The sequence below is a fragment of the Mustela putorius genome, unplaced genomic scaffold, assembly GCF_011764305.1.
Source record: "Mustela putorius furo isolate JIRA1106 unplaced genomic scaffold, ASM1176430v1.1 tig00003845_pilon_pilon_pilon, whole genome shotgun sequence".
Classification (NCBI taxonomy): Eukaryota; Metazoa; Chordata; class Mammalia; order Carnivora; family Mustelidae; genus Mustela; species Mustela putorius.
Window position 1 is genome coordinate 54,811,837 of NW_025421998.1, and position 17,967 is coordinate 54,829,803.

The following is a 17,967-nucleotide window of genomic DNA, read 5'->3' on the forward strand; positions in this document are numbered from 1 at the left end:
CCTTCTTCTACAGCTAGACTTTCCAACACTCACAGCAGTCACTCCATATCCAAACATGACAGAAAATGAAACATTTAAAAGACATGCTTTCCAACCAAATCAATAGTGCCAACCACCGTAATTCTTCAGGACAGCATTTCCTTGTGTTTGTTGGCAATTCCTAAGAACTGTGTCCTAGACTTCCAAATCAAACAGCATGAACATCAAATCTTCACAGGTTAATCCTCTTTACTCACAATTTTATATCTTGAGCTTCCTTATGCATAATCTCCAGAATAGACTTACAAGCCGCAGAGGTACCTTCAGGGGTAGAGAGGATAGTAATGGACTTCTCAGCAGCGCCTGCATTCTCTTTACGATGGACATCAATTCTTACGGTGAGCGCAATGGAAGAAGGAAAGGAGAGCTGTAAGCACATATTCACAATTGCAGAGTCTATTAAGTACCAACTTCAAAGTCATAGGACTTCCGGGGAAAGAGTGGATGACTCACTTCCCTCAAGAGTATAAACTCTTGATAAGCTGTCAACTTTTGATGTCTTAAAGACAAAATTTGAATTCCAGGAATATCCACCCCCCCCCATCCCCTTTCCTCAAGTAGGCACATCTTTTCATCCTCCCAAGCTGTATGTGCCTAATTTTTCATCTTGGTGTCACAGACAGGGACATGTCAGGGAACCTTGGTTCAGACAAAAGGGCTTCTTCTGCTCTAACCAAGAGGGCCAGAGTTGGAATCCCACAAGCCAGGCTGAACTCATTATGCCACACAGAATATCCACTATCCATCCTAAGAGACTTTGCTCATCTGTTTCTTCTTGCAAGGTTCTTTCCACATTTTGCCTCCTTGATAGAGGAAAGTCCACAAAAAAAAAAAAAAAAAAAAAGAAGAAGAAGAAGAAGAAGAAGACGAAGTGATAGCAATGGAACTCCAGAAGATGGCAATTCTACTTCCGAGAAAACCAAATGGCTAATCAAAACGAAATGATGTTCAACCTTCCTAGTAATTACATACGTATCCATCAAAACAAGATGTCACAGGGTTCCTGAGCTTCGAATAGTTTAGATAAAATTAAGTGTTGGCAAGAGGATGGAAATGGGCGCACTCACACTTTGGTGGGAGTGTAGACCAAACAAGCAGGACCTGCCAAAGCAGAAGTGCTTATCTCTTGACCTAAGAATACACTACTTTTTGTAACATCTCCTACAGATACACTCTCATATGCAGGCCTGTAAGTAGTATTTCTCATCCTCAGCATTACTGACATTTTGGGCCCAATTAGTCCTTGTTGGGGGAGTCGTTCTGTGCACTGAAGAAGGCTCAGCAGTATCCCTGGCCTCAGCCCACTAGATGCCGGTAGCACCTCCTCATCCAGTTGGGACAACCACACTGTCTCCAGACATGACCTAATGATGTCTGCTAGATCACCACTGCCTGAACACCGCTGGCCTAAGAATATTCACTGTGGCACTATTTACACAGAAAGAAAATTGGAATTATCTTTAAAATGCTCATCAGGGTACTATGGTGAGTGCTGTGAATTGTGTAAGACTGATGAATCACAGACCTGTACCCCTGAAACAAGTAATACATTATATGTTAATAAAAAATAATTTAAAAATTAAAAAAAAATTAAATGCCCATCAGGAAGAGGTTGTTAAGTAACATGTCATCTAGCAGTGTAAAAACATGTTGTCAAATTACAGGAACTAACAAAGAGGTCCTTCATCTTCCATGAGAAACAACACAAAACTTAACATGATAGAATTTCTCTTTTAAAGCTATACATGTTAGTGGGTATAAGGAACACGGCCTACAAAGTTACATTCTCACCTTAACAATGACTACCTCCAGGAATAAGATAAAAGGTAACCCTCCTTTTTAAAAAATTTTTCATGCTTGTAAATGTTGAATTAAATAAAAAAATAAGTCTTCTGTTATTTACAACGTACAAGAAAGAAAATCAGCTATCTGGAAAAGTGTGTCTGGGGAAAATCAAGTACTGGTAAGTCCCTCTAAACCACTTGAACATTAGAAAACCTATAGAACTCCTGGCCGTTAAGAATGACCACTTCAAGGGTGCCTGGCTGGCTCAGTGGATTAAACTTCCGACTCTTTAATTTGGCTCAAGGTTCCAAGCTTGCTCAGCAAGGTCTTTGCTTGAGATTCTCTTTTCACTCACCCCCAAAAGAAATTTTTAAAAATGAAATGAAATGTACTCTAGTTTAAAAGATAAGAAGAATGACCACTTCATCACACCAATAAAGTTAAGTTTGGATTTCACGATCTTAAATGTTTGAAATCTGGTGATTTATCTCAGAATTAAAACCTAGACGAAGGGGCGCCTGGGTGGCTCAATGGGTTAAAGCCTCTGTCTTTGGCTCAGGTCATGATTGTGGGGTCCTGGGATCAAGCCCCTCATCGGGCTCCCTGCTCGGCGAGGCGCCTGCTTCTCCCTCTCCAGCTCCCCTGTGCTTGCGGTCCCTCTTTCGTTGTATCTCTCTGTCATAAATAAAATCTTAAAAAAAAAAAAAAACCTAGACTAAAAAATAAGGGCAACAAGTAGGTGAGGGGATGGGTAGGATAAAGGGGATTAAGAGGATACTTAACATGGTAAGCACTAAGTATGTATGCAGTTGTTGAATCATTATATTGTACAATGTAATGAAAACAATGTAATGCTGTATGGTAATTATGCTTCAATTTTTAAAAATTTCCAAACCCTTAGAAAAAAAGAAAAAGGCAATATAAAAATGAAACAAATAGGGACATTTAGAAATAATTAAAAAGTGCTTCAGGGAACAGTCCCAATCTCAGGAATCATCTTTCCAACCACTGTTTCAATCCCCCGCCACTGTAAGTACTGCTTATCTTCTAGTAGGTAACATATTAATCTCCCTCCTTCTAGTTTATTTCCACCCATTCACTGTGTTAAGGATTACAAAACTCTGATCCTCTGAGAGAAGAAATACTGCTTTATAGATCAGGGTAGCCCTCTGAGACCATTCCAGAAACAGAGGATCTAATAATGACCAGGTTCAATGGCAAGAGTTAATTAAATCCACCAGCAGAACTCTGCAAATGAATCATCGGATATAACTAAAATTGCTTCCCTTCCCTCTCCATCCTCCATCTTCCTGCTTTAAATAAAACAAACAGTTCAATTTAAATAACAGAAGCCCTTTCCTCTGACAAGGAAATGAGTAGCTTTAAAAGGAAAACTCTAATCTGCCACACGACAAGGAAGGGAAACCATTTAATAATTAGTTTCTGCAGGTAACAGTGGATCAAGAAAGCAAGGATCCCTCGAATTTTAATATTAAAACCAGGCAAATAAGATTAAAACTGATCCCAACTCTGGTTCACCTGTCTTCCCCACTCCCAATATTATGAAGTCAAAGACCACTGATTTAGCACAAAGGTAATCCATATCTAACATCTCCGGCTTCAAAGCGGGGGAAGGTTGGGGAAAGCAGGGTCAGACATCAGTCTGCAGGTAGAGTGGGTGTGCAACAACACCAGTAAGCACAGTTCGTTTGGGTTCTGCATGAGAAATGAGCCAGCTAGCTCAACAAAGTCATGGTGCCTATGATAAACATGGATATCCTCGTAAGCCTATTGGAACAAACATACATAAGCAAGATACTCACAGCACCATAGCCGTACTTTCAGGAAAAGACTGCTTAATTGCTTGGACCACATGAAATAATTTTCCTTACTTTAAATTTAAAAAGCTCTCTGTAGCTGGGCCAAGGCCATTTCCATACTCTTTTGCATAGAGTAACATGGCCACTTCTCCCCAGTGCACTCAGTGTTCTTCAGGAAACACGGCAGCTGCTGCCCAGAGATGTGCCTAGTGCACTTTACAGAATAGGGTTGAAGACAGTTCATTCCTAAGCTTCTTTGTGTCAAAATCTCCACACACAGCCGAACAGGATGGTTAATAAAGCAGAACAACTAATATATAATTCATTGAAGCTTTTAAATTGATAGAGTATCTTAGCCATATTTTAAGGGCACTGAACATAATTTACAACCAGTCATTTCATTCAGACAAATATGACATACCAAACCATGTGCCAGCACTGGGGCTACTGTCTGTTTATACGGCTTTCTACTCCTGCAAAGTGAACACTAATGTTTAATGGAGAATCTTCCAATCCCTTAAAATTGGCCTATTAAAGCTATCAAACATCCTTTAAAAAAAAAAAAAAAAAGAAAGTCAATCTAACTGCAAGGCTTAAACATGGAATAAGTTTGGAACATAAGCTGGATGATTTTTTTACTAAGTAAAGCCAGACTGAAAAAACATCTCTGTACTGGACCCAGAAAATTATTTCCAAAAACACTGCAGGCAGGTATTCCTGGGGATGGGGGTGTGGATAGGGGAGCAGAAAACAACCAAGAAGTGGCCCTTTTATTCATCAGTGCCTCCCCCATCAGAAGTGGATTAGGGATCATTTGTTTTCCATTCATGTGTGCAAATTTGAACTTTTCTTTGAGATTAAGCCTCAGATTTATATAAAGTGAACGCTAAGGTATTAAATCACAGGGTTTTTCCGGATTCCCAACTACTGTGCAAGGAAGGATCATAGCCACACGGAGAAGGACACCAAGTACAAGAACTTACTCTGTTATTAAGATTCAAAGGGGAGAACATCAACACCTGCTGCGGCCTCACCAGTACTCACTTAGACTGAGTCTGTTTGGTAATGTTCCGAATGGTGGCGCCTTCTTTTCCTATTATGGCTCCAACAAACTGGGTGGGGACGAGCAGGCGTAGTGGCAAGTCACATGGTTTCTGCTTGGAGACTGATCCTGGAGACCCCTGTCTCGATGAGCCCCTCTGCCCAAACCCACGGCGACCTCGGGGCTGCTGCGAGGGGTTCTGCTGGGCAACAATTTCATCAGGGATGTAGGCCACTTTCAATGTGAAGCTCTCCAACTGGAATCCATTTAGCTTGTCTAATGCTCTGGAAGGTGACAAAGAGCGGAGTATGGGAAGAGAAATCGAGCTTTATAAAACTTTCAGCAAAGCAATACCCATCTCTTCCACTCGGGGTTACTAGTTCTAAAACTTCTGTATAAAGCCACTGAATAAGCAGCAACCCCTTAACACACGTAATCCAACCCCCAAATACACACACACTCGCAACGCGCAAAAGACCAAGCTTACAAGGAGAACATATTTACCATCTACAATGAAAAGCAGAAAATAAAAAAGCTTAATCGAAAGAGTTTAACAAAATGTTACTATCGTAAGGTTAGTAACAGCTTATGAGTACTCAAATAGCAAGAGAAGTGAGTGGGCAGTCTTTGTCTTGTCCTGTTTTTCCAAATCAGAACAGAAAAGACGTTACAAATATGTACTTCTCTCACCTCACCCTCCTAAAAAAACGCCAGTATTAAAACACTGTAAGAATTTAAGGACAAATCTCCCTAGACCATTTACAGGAGAGTCACAGAAATTATTTCTCAGGATAATCAATTAGTCAATAAATTCTAAGCGCCCATCATGAGCAAGTCCCTCAGAAAACAGCATTCCCTGACCTTGTGGAGTTTATGATCTGATTTGGGGCAGAGAGGCAGGGGTGCTGGTGAACCAAAAAGAGCAAATGAAGCTATTTTCTTCTTTATCTATCCATGCATCCATGCATCCACCCATCTCTATATTTTCAGAGGAGTTCCACTTTTTTCTTCATTTTTAAACCTTATCATGGAAAAGTACCCAATCTTTAGCATACAGCACAATGAATTTTCTTAAGTTGAACGTGCATACCCAGATCCAGAACTAGGAGACACCAATGCCCCAGAAGCCCCACTAAGACCTCTTTTCAGTAATTAGTCCTCCCCCAGATTTCTAACCCAACAGATTAACTTTGCCTATTTCAAACTTCATATTAAGAAGTATATATGAGTATACATATATGAGTACTATCGTGCCTGGCATCTTTTACTTACAAGATTCATCTACATTATTGTGTTTTAACTTACCTACATGTTTTATAAGTGGACAACTCAACAAAAAATTGATAGACAAGATATAGCCAAGATTTCAAAAGCACACTTCTAAGAACATACACTCCCCAGTGCATAACAAAATTAAAAACATGTAAAGATCCCACACTTTTTCTGTAGGGTTACACAGTCTTTGCTCAGACTGTGTTCCAATGGGCACTGACTTTAGCCCAGGCAGGGAAAGAAAAACAGGCATGAAGCCGTTTCTCTCTAGTTGCTCAGAGTGGTCACTTCTAGTTCACACACTGTTTTCCTTATTTGCAGATTCAGTTTCTGACTCGGATGCAAAGATGGAAAAAAGCAGTAGTTCTAACATCAAAAAGGGCACCGTAAGCATGCAATTGGCAGCCAGGGCATGCAGATGTTCTCAGGACCCCTAATTCTGCCCTCTCTTCTTCCTTGAATCCTCTGCTGCATCACTGTCCCACAGTGCCTAGAGCACAGAATGAACCCAGATTATGAAGCTGGTATCAAACAGAAATATACAAATAACAAGAAATTTCTCTGTCTGCATCAACTCCCCCAAGACCCTTCCCACAATCAATGTTAACTGTGAAAATGTCTGCAAACGGACCAGTACTTTCCACACATGTACACACGTGTGTATATTTTCAGTACCCCCTTTAAAAGCGTAATTGAACATGAAACTAACGTAACATTGTGGGTCAACTATACTCAAATTTAAAAAAAAGAAAATTTAAGAGGTACAAATTTTAGCTTTCTGTACTGTGGATATAATGTACAACATAATAACAGTTAATTCTGCTGTGTGGTGTATCTGAAAGTTGTTAGAAGATTCTGAACATTCTCATCAGGAGGAAAAATGGTTTCTTTTTTTTTCTATCTGAGATGGCAGATGTTAACTAGTTTGCCTAGTAGGTAATCATTTCATCATATATGTTAAGTCATGATGTACATCTTAAACTTATATAGTCCTTTGTTAATTACTTCTCAGTAAAACTGGTAATAAAAATTATAAATTATACCGACAAATGCACACATACATAATTTGAACACAAATATAGTAAAAACAGTGTGTGGCTTCTAAATTAACAATATTTCAGTAATTTTTTAATTAAAAATTGCTTTAAGATACCTTAAAAAAAGGGCATTTGGGTGGCTCAGTTGGTTAAGCGACTGCCTTCAGCTCAGGTTTTGATCTTGGGAGTTCCAGGATGGAGTCCTACATTGGGCTCCCTGCTCAGCGGACAGTCGGCTTCTCCCTCTGACCCTCCCCCCACCTCATGCTCTCTCTTTCAAATAAATAAATAAATTCTTCAAAAAAAAAAAAAAGATACCTAAAAACATAAAAGCATAATTGAGATCTTAATCTAGTTTTTGGTTTTGCTCCCTCCCCACCAAATACATCTTGGGATATTTCTCAATGATCTCTTTTTCAGAGAACATTGTTTTCCTTTTTTTTTTTTTTTAAATGATTTTATTTTATTTTTTTATTTGAGAGAGGGAAAGACTGGGGGGTGCACACCAGCCGCAGGGAGAGGCAGAGGGGGGATGCAGACTCCCCGCTGAGCAGCACCCAGAGCCAAAGGCAGACACTTAACTGAATGAGCCACCCAGGGCCCCCAGAGGACATTCTTATCCTAAGTTTCATAGGGCAATACCAGCACATATAGCACAACTTTCACCAATGCTCTGATAACAGAACCTTAGGTTAACACATTGTTCCTTTCTCCCTCTCCTCTTTTTACTCAAAGGAAAATGTGGATTAAGGACTAAAAAAATATTTTGGTTATTCTAAAAGATAACAACAGCTGAGAAATTTTATTAACATTTATGAGGTATACTTATTATAGAAAACTGGGATTGGGGGCACCTGGGTGGCTCAGTGGGTTAAAGCCCCTGCCTTTGGCTCAGGTCATGATCCCAGGGTCCTGGGATCAAGCCCTGCATTGGGCTCTCTGCTCAGCAGGGAGCCTGCTTCCTCCCCTCTCTCTCTCTCTGCCTACTTGTGATCTCTATCAAATGAATAAAAATTTAAAAATCTTAAAAAAAAAGGCTAGAATTGCACACGAGTTTCAACCAATTAGATATTCATTCAAAGCAAGTTTTAACTATTTCAAAGGCCATGGTTAAACAGATCACTGACAGTTCTTTCAAAACCATAAGGAAAGGGGCAGCTGGGTGGCTCAGTGAGTTAAGCATCCAACTCTTGATTTCGGCTCAGGCCATGATCTCAGGGTGGTGAGGTCAAGCCCTGCATTCCCATGTCAGGCTCTATGCTCAGTGGGGAGTCTGCCTCTCTCCCTCTGCCCTTTCTCAGAAAACTCCTGCGCACATATGCACCATGCTCTCTAACAAATACATCTTTAAAAAAAAAAAAAAAAAAAGGAAAGCTGAATGCAGTAATGAGGGGATCAACTGTATCTGTGGGCATAAAGGCAGTATAGTTTGCAATAATATTCCTTCCCACTATACAATTGAGTATTGCTAACTTCAGAAGGAAACAAGTAAAATTGGTGGAGATAAGTCAGTAATGTTACCCAAAAAAGGTAAATAACTTCTTTCTTGAGAGAGAGAGGACCATCCATAGACAGACACGGACCTCCTCCTCTGTAGGAATAAACAGACATACATGTTAACCCCAGAACACTTAGAAGCGCCTGGTGATTATCTAAATAAAGTCAGTCGTGTCCCCAAGAAACAGCTCTCTCAACCTGGCATAAACTCACTTCCAAACTTCATTGCTTTGCTTTAAAAAAAGATGTTTAGGGGGAAAAGAAAAAACTCCCTCAGAAGGTCAGACAGCATGGTGCTCCAGAAGCCAGTCCATAGCTGGGTCCCCAATGCTCCAAACTCAGACTGCTCCTATCAGAGGGCACTCAGCACATACTCTGTGTATCCCCCTATCTAACTGCCAAACAAGAGTCTAGACCCCTCCAACCACAGTGCTCCAAACTTGGATATAGCTCAGAAGGTACAAGAGCAACCTAACTGCAAACAACGGCTTCATCATGATTAGAGATGGTAAGTTTTTAAAATTTAAGGTCAATTAACTGTAGCCTTTTTATGTCCAAAGTTTAAAATTCAGCTATGTCATCAGGGGGTCTGCTAACATTATAATATTTTCACCAGACCTACTGTTCATGCAAGATGTAGGATAAACAATTATCATAATTACTCAAAACACGTGTTTCAGTTCAAGAGAACTCAAGGATGTTTATCAAGCAAGGGCAACCTCAGGATCCTGTTTCCCATCATTACAAGACTCTGCTCTGATGCGATTTTAAGAGTCATCAGAAGGTAGTAAGTAGTTTTGCTAGCTGGTAGCACTTAATTATATAGATAAGAAGTTTTTCAGGGTAAGTCACAGTGTAGAGGTGAAAGGGCCTTGACATAGAGAATTAGTAGTTTAACTCAAGGATGAAGAAGAGGGAGATAAAGAAGAATTGAGGCCCAGAGAAGTTAAACTTATCCAAGAGTAAACACATACAGCTCTGAGTAGTACAAAAGATGATGGACCAGGGATCAGAATTCTAATCTAACTTGAACAATAAGTAGCCAAGTAACCTTGGAAATGTCATTTTCTTGTTTGGCATTAGCCTCCTCATGGACAAAACTAAAAGATCAGACTCCTAGTCCCTTCAGACTCTAAAACTCTAAACCTCCCTAGCGTGTATCACATAACTCTGAACAAAAGGATGTTAAGCCATTATTGGAAAGTCAAACCATTCTGTTTTCTCCTTGTAGGAAGAATAAGAGGTCGAAAAAATAAATAAGAGGTTGAGACACACAATTCTGCCATGATTAGTAAACATCTGGTAATATACCACTGCAGGGATGCAGCTTAAGGCAGATATTACGGACAAAGCCCAAATATTTACCTACGAAGGATTTATTACTAAACTGGTTCTAAAAACAAAAAAGGAAACCTCCAACAACCTGGCTATGCAGCAGAGGGCTGCGAACAGACTGTGGTAGAAGCAAAATATTACAGGATTACAAATGGTATAAAGTAGTTAACGGCAACATAATCTGTAAAGCTCCACAAAATCACCTTTCGTCACTTTGTAAGTTATGACATGGGACAGTGTCTACTAAACTTCATGGCAAATATTCTCTTGAATGCCAAAATGGCAAGAATTCCCATTGTTTTCCTAATTTTTCACTCATTTCTTTTTCCAGAATAAATCTTCTATTTATATCATTTTCAAACTTGAAGGGTAACTCTCCTCCTCCTTAGCCATCAGCCACACTGCTTCAAACACTTCTTCAAACAGGTAGAAGAGAATCTACAATGCTAAGCTTCAAACCATGAACAGACCATATTCCTATACCCTAACAAAAACATCAACATCACAATAAGAACCCTGCAGAAAAGGAAGTAGAAGAACTAAATAAATGCCTACAAATTCTGACGGGTCATTTCTGTCACACATTACAAACCTTCCAACGAGTAACGTCTGGATAGAGGAAATGGGATCCAGAGAACCATGCCTCTCTTGCTCCGAGACGCAAGAAATACTTAAATATGTGCTATGTGCTTCTATTTCTAATGACTTTTTTTTTAAAGTTTTCATTTTTGCTACCCATTTTATTATTTTAATAAATTAGTAATTCAAGACTTAAGATTAAAACTAATGTATGGGGGCGCCTGGGTGGCTCAGTGGGTTAAAGCCTCTGCCTTCGGCTCGGGTCAGATCCCAGGGTCCTGGGATCGAGCCCCACGTCGGGCTCTCTGCTCCTCGGGGAGCCTGCTTCCTCCTCTGTCTCTCTCTGCCTGCCACTTGTGATTTCTGTCAAATAAATAAAATCTTTAAAAAAAATAAAAATAAAAATAATGTATGTATTTCCTAGCAATGTATGCACTTTTATTTGTCAGAGAGAAAGAGAGAGGAGAGAGAGAGTGCACAAGCAGGCAGAGGCAGAGAGAGAAGCAGGCTCCCCACTAGCAAGGAGCCCAATGTAGACTCGATCCCAGAACCCTAGGATCATGACCTGAGCTGAAGGCAGCAGCTCAACCAACTGAGCCACCCAGGCATCCCTAATGTATGTATTATTAACCTTTGATTTTTCTTAGCCAGAAGATGGCAGGAAGTTCTATGTTAAATTCTAGAGACACAGTCTTACTCAAGAATCCTCTTAAAAGTGGCATTCATAGAGCTTTAAGTAACAAAGAGGAGCCACAAATGTTTCTAAATTAGGGCCCAATATCGGTGGCCAGTCATTATCCAAAATGAAGTATACTATACAATAAATAATAGGGTATTACCAATAGCAATGAAAATGTTAGGAAAATGCATAATAGTGGCTACCTTTAGAGCTCTTACTACCTTCTGGGTATGATCACAAGTGTTTTGGAGGCATTATTTTAGTTTCTCTGAACATTCTCATGAGCTAAGGACTATAATGACTCCCGCTTTACAAGATGGGAGTGAACTAAAATAGATTAATGTGGCCAGAGTCACAGTGAGAAAAGTGGTGGTGCAGAGCCCATTCCATGGAACTGGACTCTGGAATATAGTCCCCACCCTCTCCTCCCACCTGGGTAAGCACATCTCAGTTACATGTATTCTCTGGAAACAGATGCTAAAAAAGAAGTCAAATGAGATTATCAATTTAGCTCTCATTACCTGAAGGCATGAGCTTTGGATGGCTGCCAAGGAAAGGGTTTGGTGAAATCCTATCAGGCCACTGTAGGCAGCAGTCATTCTGGAGCCCAGAGAGCAGGCAACCAGGGTTGAGGGGAGCAAGTACCAAAGGGACCAACCTTCCCCAGCTCAGTCTACTGGAAGCTGCTCTAGAAACAATCCAGAAACAGAAGGTTGAAGGTGAGGCCCTCTTTACTGGGTATCTCTGTGCCAGGCCATTTGATAAGACTGCTTTTTCTAAGTATATGTGTATATGCATGAATCTACTTGTTTCTTGTCAACTCTCATGAAAAAAATGGAGAATCAGAGAGGTCAAGGTTACACTCAGAGCTGTGTGACTCCAGAGTCCATGCTTGTTTGCTTGCTTGCTTGCTTTTTTTTTTTTTAAGGGCCATATGCACCTCAGTGTTCACAGCAGCAATGTCCGAGATAGCCAAACTGAGTCCATACTTTCTTCATTACATGCAAAGCCTCTCAAAATCATTTCTCCTCACAGAGTAAGAATATACTCCACATCTTTAAAAAAAACTTTCTAGAGATTTTTAATGGACAATTTTCACAACATTGTTTCAAAAAACTTTTTTCCATTTTTTTAATCTATTAACTTTCTCTGAAGATGCCATTATTTTCTAACTCTTTTAGATCTCAGGAATTCTTGAGGGGGAGAAGCCCCAATACGTTTATAAGGAAACAACTTGGAGAGGAATTGAAATCAAGTGATGCCCCTCCCCCTTGGCTAATCTCTTTCACCATAGGGAGGCTCATCCTGGAGGACAGTGACTTTGCCTTTATTCGCTGGGATCTTTTGGTCAAAGTTGTAATCAGTAATTGTTAATTGATTAACGATTAGAATAAGGGATATGATGACAATTTCCCTCACTGAAATGCCCAATTTATTTGCTCAGGTTACCTAATTTATTAAATTACAAATTCCTAGTCTTTTACTCCCTCTTTGGTACCAAAGGACCCTGCCAATTTCCAACAACCACTAACCAAGTACCTTTAGATTAAACTGTCCCTGCATTCGCATTTCTGTCATGTTAGTCCACAGTAACTGTGCCTTGACTAGCCAGTCTATACTTCCTGTATTCGTACTCTTCTTAACAAGTTGAGTATTTTTTTGAAGAGGGAGGGAAGTGCTAAATGTCAACCTGTTCCTACTTAAGTTCCTTCTAGGGGTCTTCAAAGCTATGTAAGTTACATCTCCTTACAACTAAGTAACTGTTAAATTAAGTACTTCCTCCTTTACCTGGCCTCACATAAGTTTTCAAAGAGACAACTAGGACAGACCTCTACCTCCAAATATCCTTCGGTTTAACATGTTATCTCATATTTTCCATCTAACACAGAGTTGACTCTACAGAGTCTTCAATACAGATCTTTGTAAAAACTGAAATACAGAATACAAAATGAAACCCTGTAGTCTTACTGCCCTCACTTGGATGCCCCAATCTACTTTCCTGTTTTTCCTGTTTTTTTATTTAAAGCCAGTTTTATAACTTACACTACAATTTCTGTAATATCCAAACACCTCTTAATAACTTTTTTCAAATGTGTGCTTTTAAACATATTCAAAGTTTCATGTTAAAACATTAAAAGTGAATCCCATTCACTTTTAGGAGAAAAAATTCTCATTTAGGAGAAAAAATATGAAATTAACATAATTATTTACTACTTTTTACCCACTAGATCAGCAAAGTTTGATGAAGCCCCATGACAGGGAGAATGAAGAGAAACAGATTCTCACAGTGCTGATGGGAATTTGAAATATTTCAAACTCTATGAAGGATAATTTGTCAGTATGCAACAACAAAAAAAGAAAGCAAATACATCTAGACTTAGCAAATTTAATTCCAGGAATTTAACCTATAGCTGTGCTCATACACATACAAAATGACACGCAAAAAGGAATTCACTATAGCATTGTTCATAACTGTTAGAATCTTAAAACAACTTAATACCCAACCTGGCACTAAGTCATTCCATATCCCAACAGTTAAATTCTATGCAACTCTAAGAAATATATTTACATGTACGAAACAGTCAAATGTTAGAGTATCGTGTGCATGAAGAGGGGGAAATATATACTTGTTTGTCTTCTGTGTAGTTACCTCCAAGCAAGGGAACAAAGTAACTGGGGACAATACTGGGAGGAAGATTTACGTCTGCACCTTTAAAATTTTGAACCATGTTAGTACTATCAATTAAAAAAAATAAGTTCCTGTGTGTAGATGGCGTCACCTGGAGCGTGAGTTGCAGCATGAGGATACTGAAGACAATGGCTAAGAACAAACTAACATGGTAGAAGTCCAGGAATGTATTTCATATAGCCAGACAAAAAAACTTTTAAGTCTAAAAACAAAGCAAAACCAGTTACCACTAACCTTAAGGAGATAAACACTGTGAATAATGAAAACGTTAACAAAGTGAATAAAGCTTTTGTAGATACACAAAGGAACTTGCACATTTCTCAAAAGGCCCTTCTCTTGAACCTCTGCAGAAACAACTGATTCCTCAGCAGTGTCACGAAAACAAACCACTTAATTTTGATGAAGCGACAAGATTAATGGTTCGGTTGTAATACACTGGAGATACATCAAATGCCCCCAAAAGACCAATAAATTACATGTTTAAGACCAAAAGAAGAAGAAGAAGAAGCAGCAGCAGCAGCAGCTCCATTTGTGTTATGTGAATTTCCATCTCTTTCCCAGTCCTATCCTTCCTTTCATAGTCCCTCCTTGAGTGGGTACTGCCTTTGGTTAACCTAGCTCTATTCCCACCCCTGCAGCAAACCTTCTCTCTTTCAGGGCTCAGGGTCAGGGAGCATGGTATGGTCTTTCCTCTCACCTTTTCCCACGCAGAGGACAGGCAGTCTGCTCCTGCCTGTAGTGTATCTAGAGGTGGGTAAGACTTCCATGGTCTCCAGACCCTCAGCACTGGGCTATAGGCACCTAGCAAGCCATTCCTCCGTGTTTGTGTTCTGAGTAGCTCTGTTCAAGCCAGTCTTTGTGACATCCTCATCTAGTCTAGTGCTCAGTCAGTTCATTAGATCACTCCAAAGCCTACAGAATTCTCTTTTCCTAGAGGAGTTTTTTTCATCTGTGAAGTTCTGCCTGTCAGTTGCACTAGAATCTATTTTTTGAATCTAAAGACAAATTACACTGATCCAATGTCTGCACACTCCTAAATTTAATAGTAATCATTAGAAAAATCAGTTACCAAGAAAACTTAGTATTTAACAGGGTGTTAGTTTAACATGTGCTCAACTTACCAGCTTTACATAAAATAGCAATACTGTGTGTAACATACCGATAAGAAAAAAAAAGTCTTTATATAATTTGGCAAGGATACCCAGGCCCAGAGCTTTTTGCAAACAGGATGTAGTTCAGCTTCACACTATGTCACTCTGTTACTGGCATTAAAGACATATTAAAAATGTAATAAATCTTTACCAATGCTGATTCTTATTAGACATTCAAACTTAAAAAAAAAAAATGCAGGGTCAAACTTCGCAAAATAAAACTTATTTCCGCTACCCAACAGCCCAAAATACAAGCACTGTACTTAACCTAGTTATTATATATAGATTAAAAGTTCCAAACTGCTTACTGTCTAGCTTGGTCCTTACTGGAATAGGTTACATTTACGACTGCAGTTTCCGAGTCAGTGTTCACTAGAGGAAGAGAAAAGTGAAGAGAAAAAAATGTTAGTTTTCTTTCTATTTTCTTCCTTTTACAAATTTGAAAGCAATTGAGAAGACATGTACCTTGCTCACAGCTTTCCACCACTCCATACTGGACTAGTAAACTATCCAACACCTATCAGGAGGGCGAGAAAAAATTACAGATTTTCAATTTCCCAAAGTTACTAACAAGGGCAGAAATACCTTTTAAAATCACAAAGTAATTGTGATGGAAATGAGCAGAAAAAAAAAAAATTAACTGGGGTTCTGGGACTACAGAAGCAGGGAAGGGTACCATAGAGGGGTAGAGTGGGCTTCTCTCCCCTGCCTATTCCCAAATGCCTGGTTTTTAACTCACTTCCTACGGCTAACCAAGAAGTTAAGTGGCTCAGCCAAGGATTCAAAACCATAGCCGCCTGATTCCTAAAGCTGGAGGAGAAAGAGCTACGTATTTCTCATACATATATATCAACACATCGTCCTAGGAGATAAGGTCCCAAGTCAAGTTTTATCTTTGAGATGTTCCTTTTCAAAGAACTTCCTTTTACAGCTATTACGAGCAAATCAGAACAGACTACTCTCAAGGCAGACTGGCAAAATAAAAAGAATAGTTGATTTTCTACCAGAGTCTTAAGTTAAAGATTAACCTAACGGAACTGAAATTAATTTAAAACTGTTGGAAAATGTATAGCTTGAAACTGTTTTTACCATCTGTCCTGCAGCTGCATTATTATTACACTGTGCATGTTTTTTCTAAAGAGAAGCTGTTAAAACAGTAACAGTAACTAAATTCTTTTTAGTATAAACTGCAGATGTACATCTCATGGTCTCATCAGTATAAACCAAATTCAACTGTCCTTAGCTTCCAAGAATTGTAAAGCTTTTCTTGAAAAGTAAAACAAGTTTTTATTAATTTATAGTGAACCACTTACTCAACAATTTAATTGCAAAATTAAAGGACAATGCCTCGAGAATGTTTTCTACCCCCAAGAACACAGTAAACCATTAAGAAACACTAACTTTTTTTTGTTGTTAATTCCCTACTAAACTTTTACGTAATTTCTTCATAACAAACACTTCTCTCATGTGGTATCTTTCAGGGGTTTATTTTGTTTACTGATTTAAGTTTGAAATTTATAGTAAGGTTTGTCTGGGGATGCACTTTAATATTCTCCCCCATTTAAATAGGGCTAATACCTATTTGTGAACGGAATAGTTGCCTATTTTCTTTTTTTTTAAGATTTTATTTGACAGAGAGAAATCACAAGTAGGCAGAGCAGCAGGCAAAGAGAGGAAGAAGCAGGGTCCTTCCTGAGCAGAGAGCCCGATGCGGAGGCTCGATCCCAGGACCCTGATATCATGACCTGTGCCGAAGGCAGAGACTTAACCCACTGAGTCACTCAGACGCCCCTAGTTACCTATTTTTATACCGCAGTTTTGATGTAGTAGTGGTAGAGAAGGGGTTTAAGGAGTTGGGATAAATGCCAATTTAATGTTAAATAAACATCATTCTTAATTTTTCCTAAAAGCAATTTGTTCAGTAGTACATTAGTCTCCATACAGTTTAGCTTACACTACCTTAACTTGTACTACTATACATATATATACATGCACACATTTATATGGAAATATATAATATATACATACACACAGGCATTAAATAAATGATATAATTTTTTAACTTAAAAAATCAAGGAAATGTAATTTGCACTGCATATATTATAGAAAGCTTAGTGTTTTTGTAACAAAATTGCTTGGGGGTACCTGGATGGCTCAGCTGGTAGAATGCAACTCTTGATCTCAGGGTCCTAAGTTGGAGCCCCATGTTGGCTACAGAGTTCACGAAAGAAACACACACAACAAAAAAAACTGCTGATAGTTTTATCATTTATCGCTAATAATAAATGCTATTAGTTGTCAATGATCCTGTGTGTAAAATCTCTAGAAAGGTAATTAGAAACTACAATTCTATACACTAAAAAGGTGAATTTTACTGTATGTAAATTGTATTTAAATAAACCTGATTCTAAACAAAACAACAGAACACTATAATCCTAAAAACAAACAAAAAACAGGTCCAGCATCAGTCTTGGTACCTAGTTAAGAAACAAGTTAACACCAAAACCTGAGGGGTTTTATCTAGACTCCAAAGATGAATTTCAATGGGTCTTTGATGTCTTAATTCAAAATTTTATGCACAAATTTTGGGGGTCATCACAACTGAGAGACAGAAGAAGAACTTCTAATAGCCCAATCTGATTCCCAAATCCTGGAAGAGCTTCCAACCCCCAAATGATTAAATGGTGCTATACTAACCAATTTTCCTTTTAAGTGCACCAGGCAAGCATTTGTCTCAATATGCTATGTCAAACAGGACTACCAGACTGTTTCACGCCACTCCAAACCTTCAACCCTCCAAAGACTAAAAATAACTTAACCCTAAGAAAGTCTGGACATTTTGATTCATCCTGCATTCACTAGGAAGACAAACATTCCTGTTACCTGTCACTTAACCACCATGCCCTAGGTTCTTGTTTCTTTTCAGCTGCTAGAACATCTTGTAGTTTCTACCTATCCCATCTATTTCCACCACCCATGCTTTAAATTTAACAGCTTTGTTTGAAGGTAAAAAGTAAAATAAAAACTTCCATTGCAGGGGCG

At 38.9% G+C, this 17,967-nt stretch overlaps 1 protein-coding gene and 1 pseudogene across 4 annotated transcripts in view; one reads left to right on the forward strand and one right to left on the reverse strand.

The window, feature by feature from the left end:
* The window catches only part of IGF2BP3 (insulin like growth factor 2 mRNA binding protein 3), a 147,488-nt gene that overhangs the window by 29,779 nt on the left and 99,742 nt on the right, over positions 1-17,967 (reverse strand). For all 4 annotated transcript variants that reach the window (XM_004743337.3, XM_004743336.3, XM_004743338.3 and 1 more), the window contains exons 4-7: positions 15,391-15,442; positions 15,234-15,297; positions 4,689-4,970; positions 237-371 (exon numbers count right to left, since the gene is read on the reverse strand). In XM_004743337.3, the coding sequence (XP_004743394.1) occupies positions 237-371; positions 4,689-4,970; positions 15,234-15,297; positions 15,391-15,442 (533 nt within the window). The remainder of the gene's footprint in view (positions 1-236; positions 372-4,688; positions 4,971-15,233; positions 15,298-15,390; positions 15,443-17,967) is intronic.
* On the forward strand, positions 13,903-14,205 carry LOC106004905 (annotated as a pseudogene).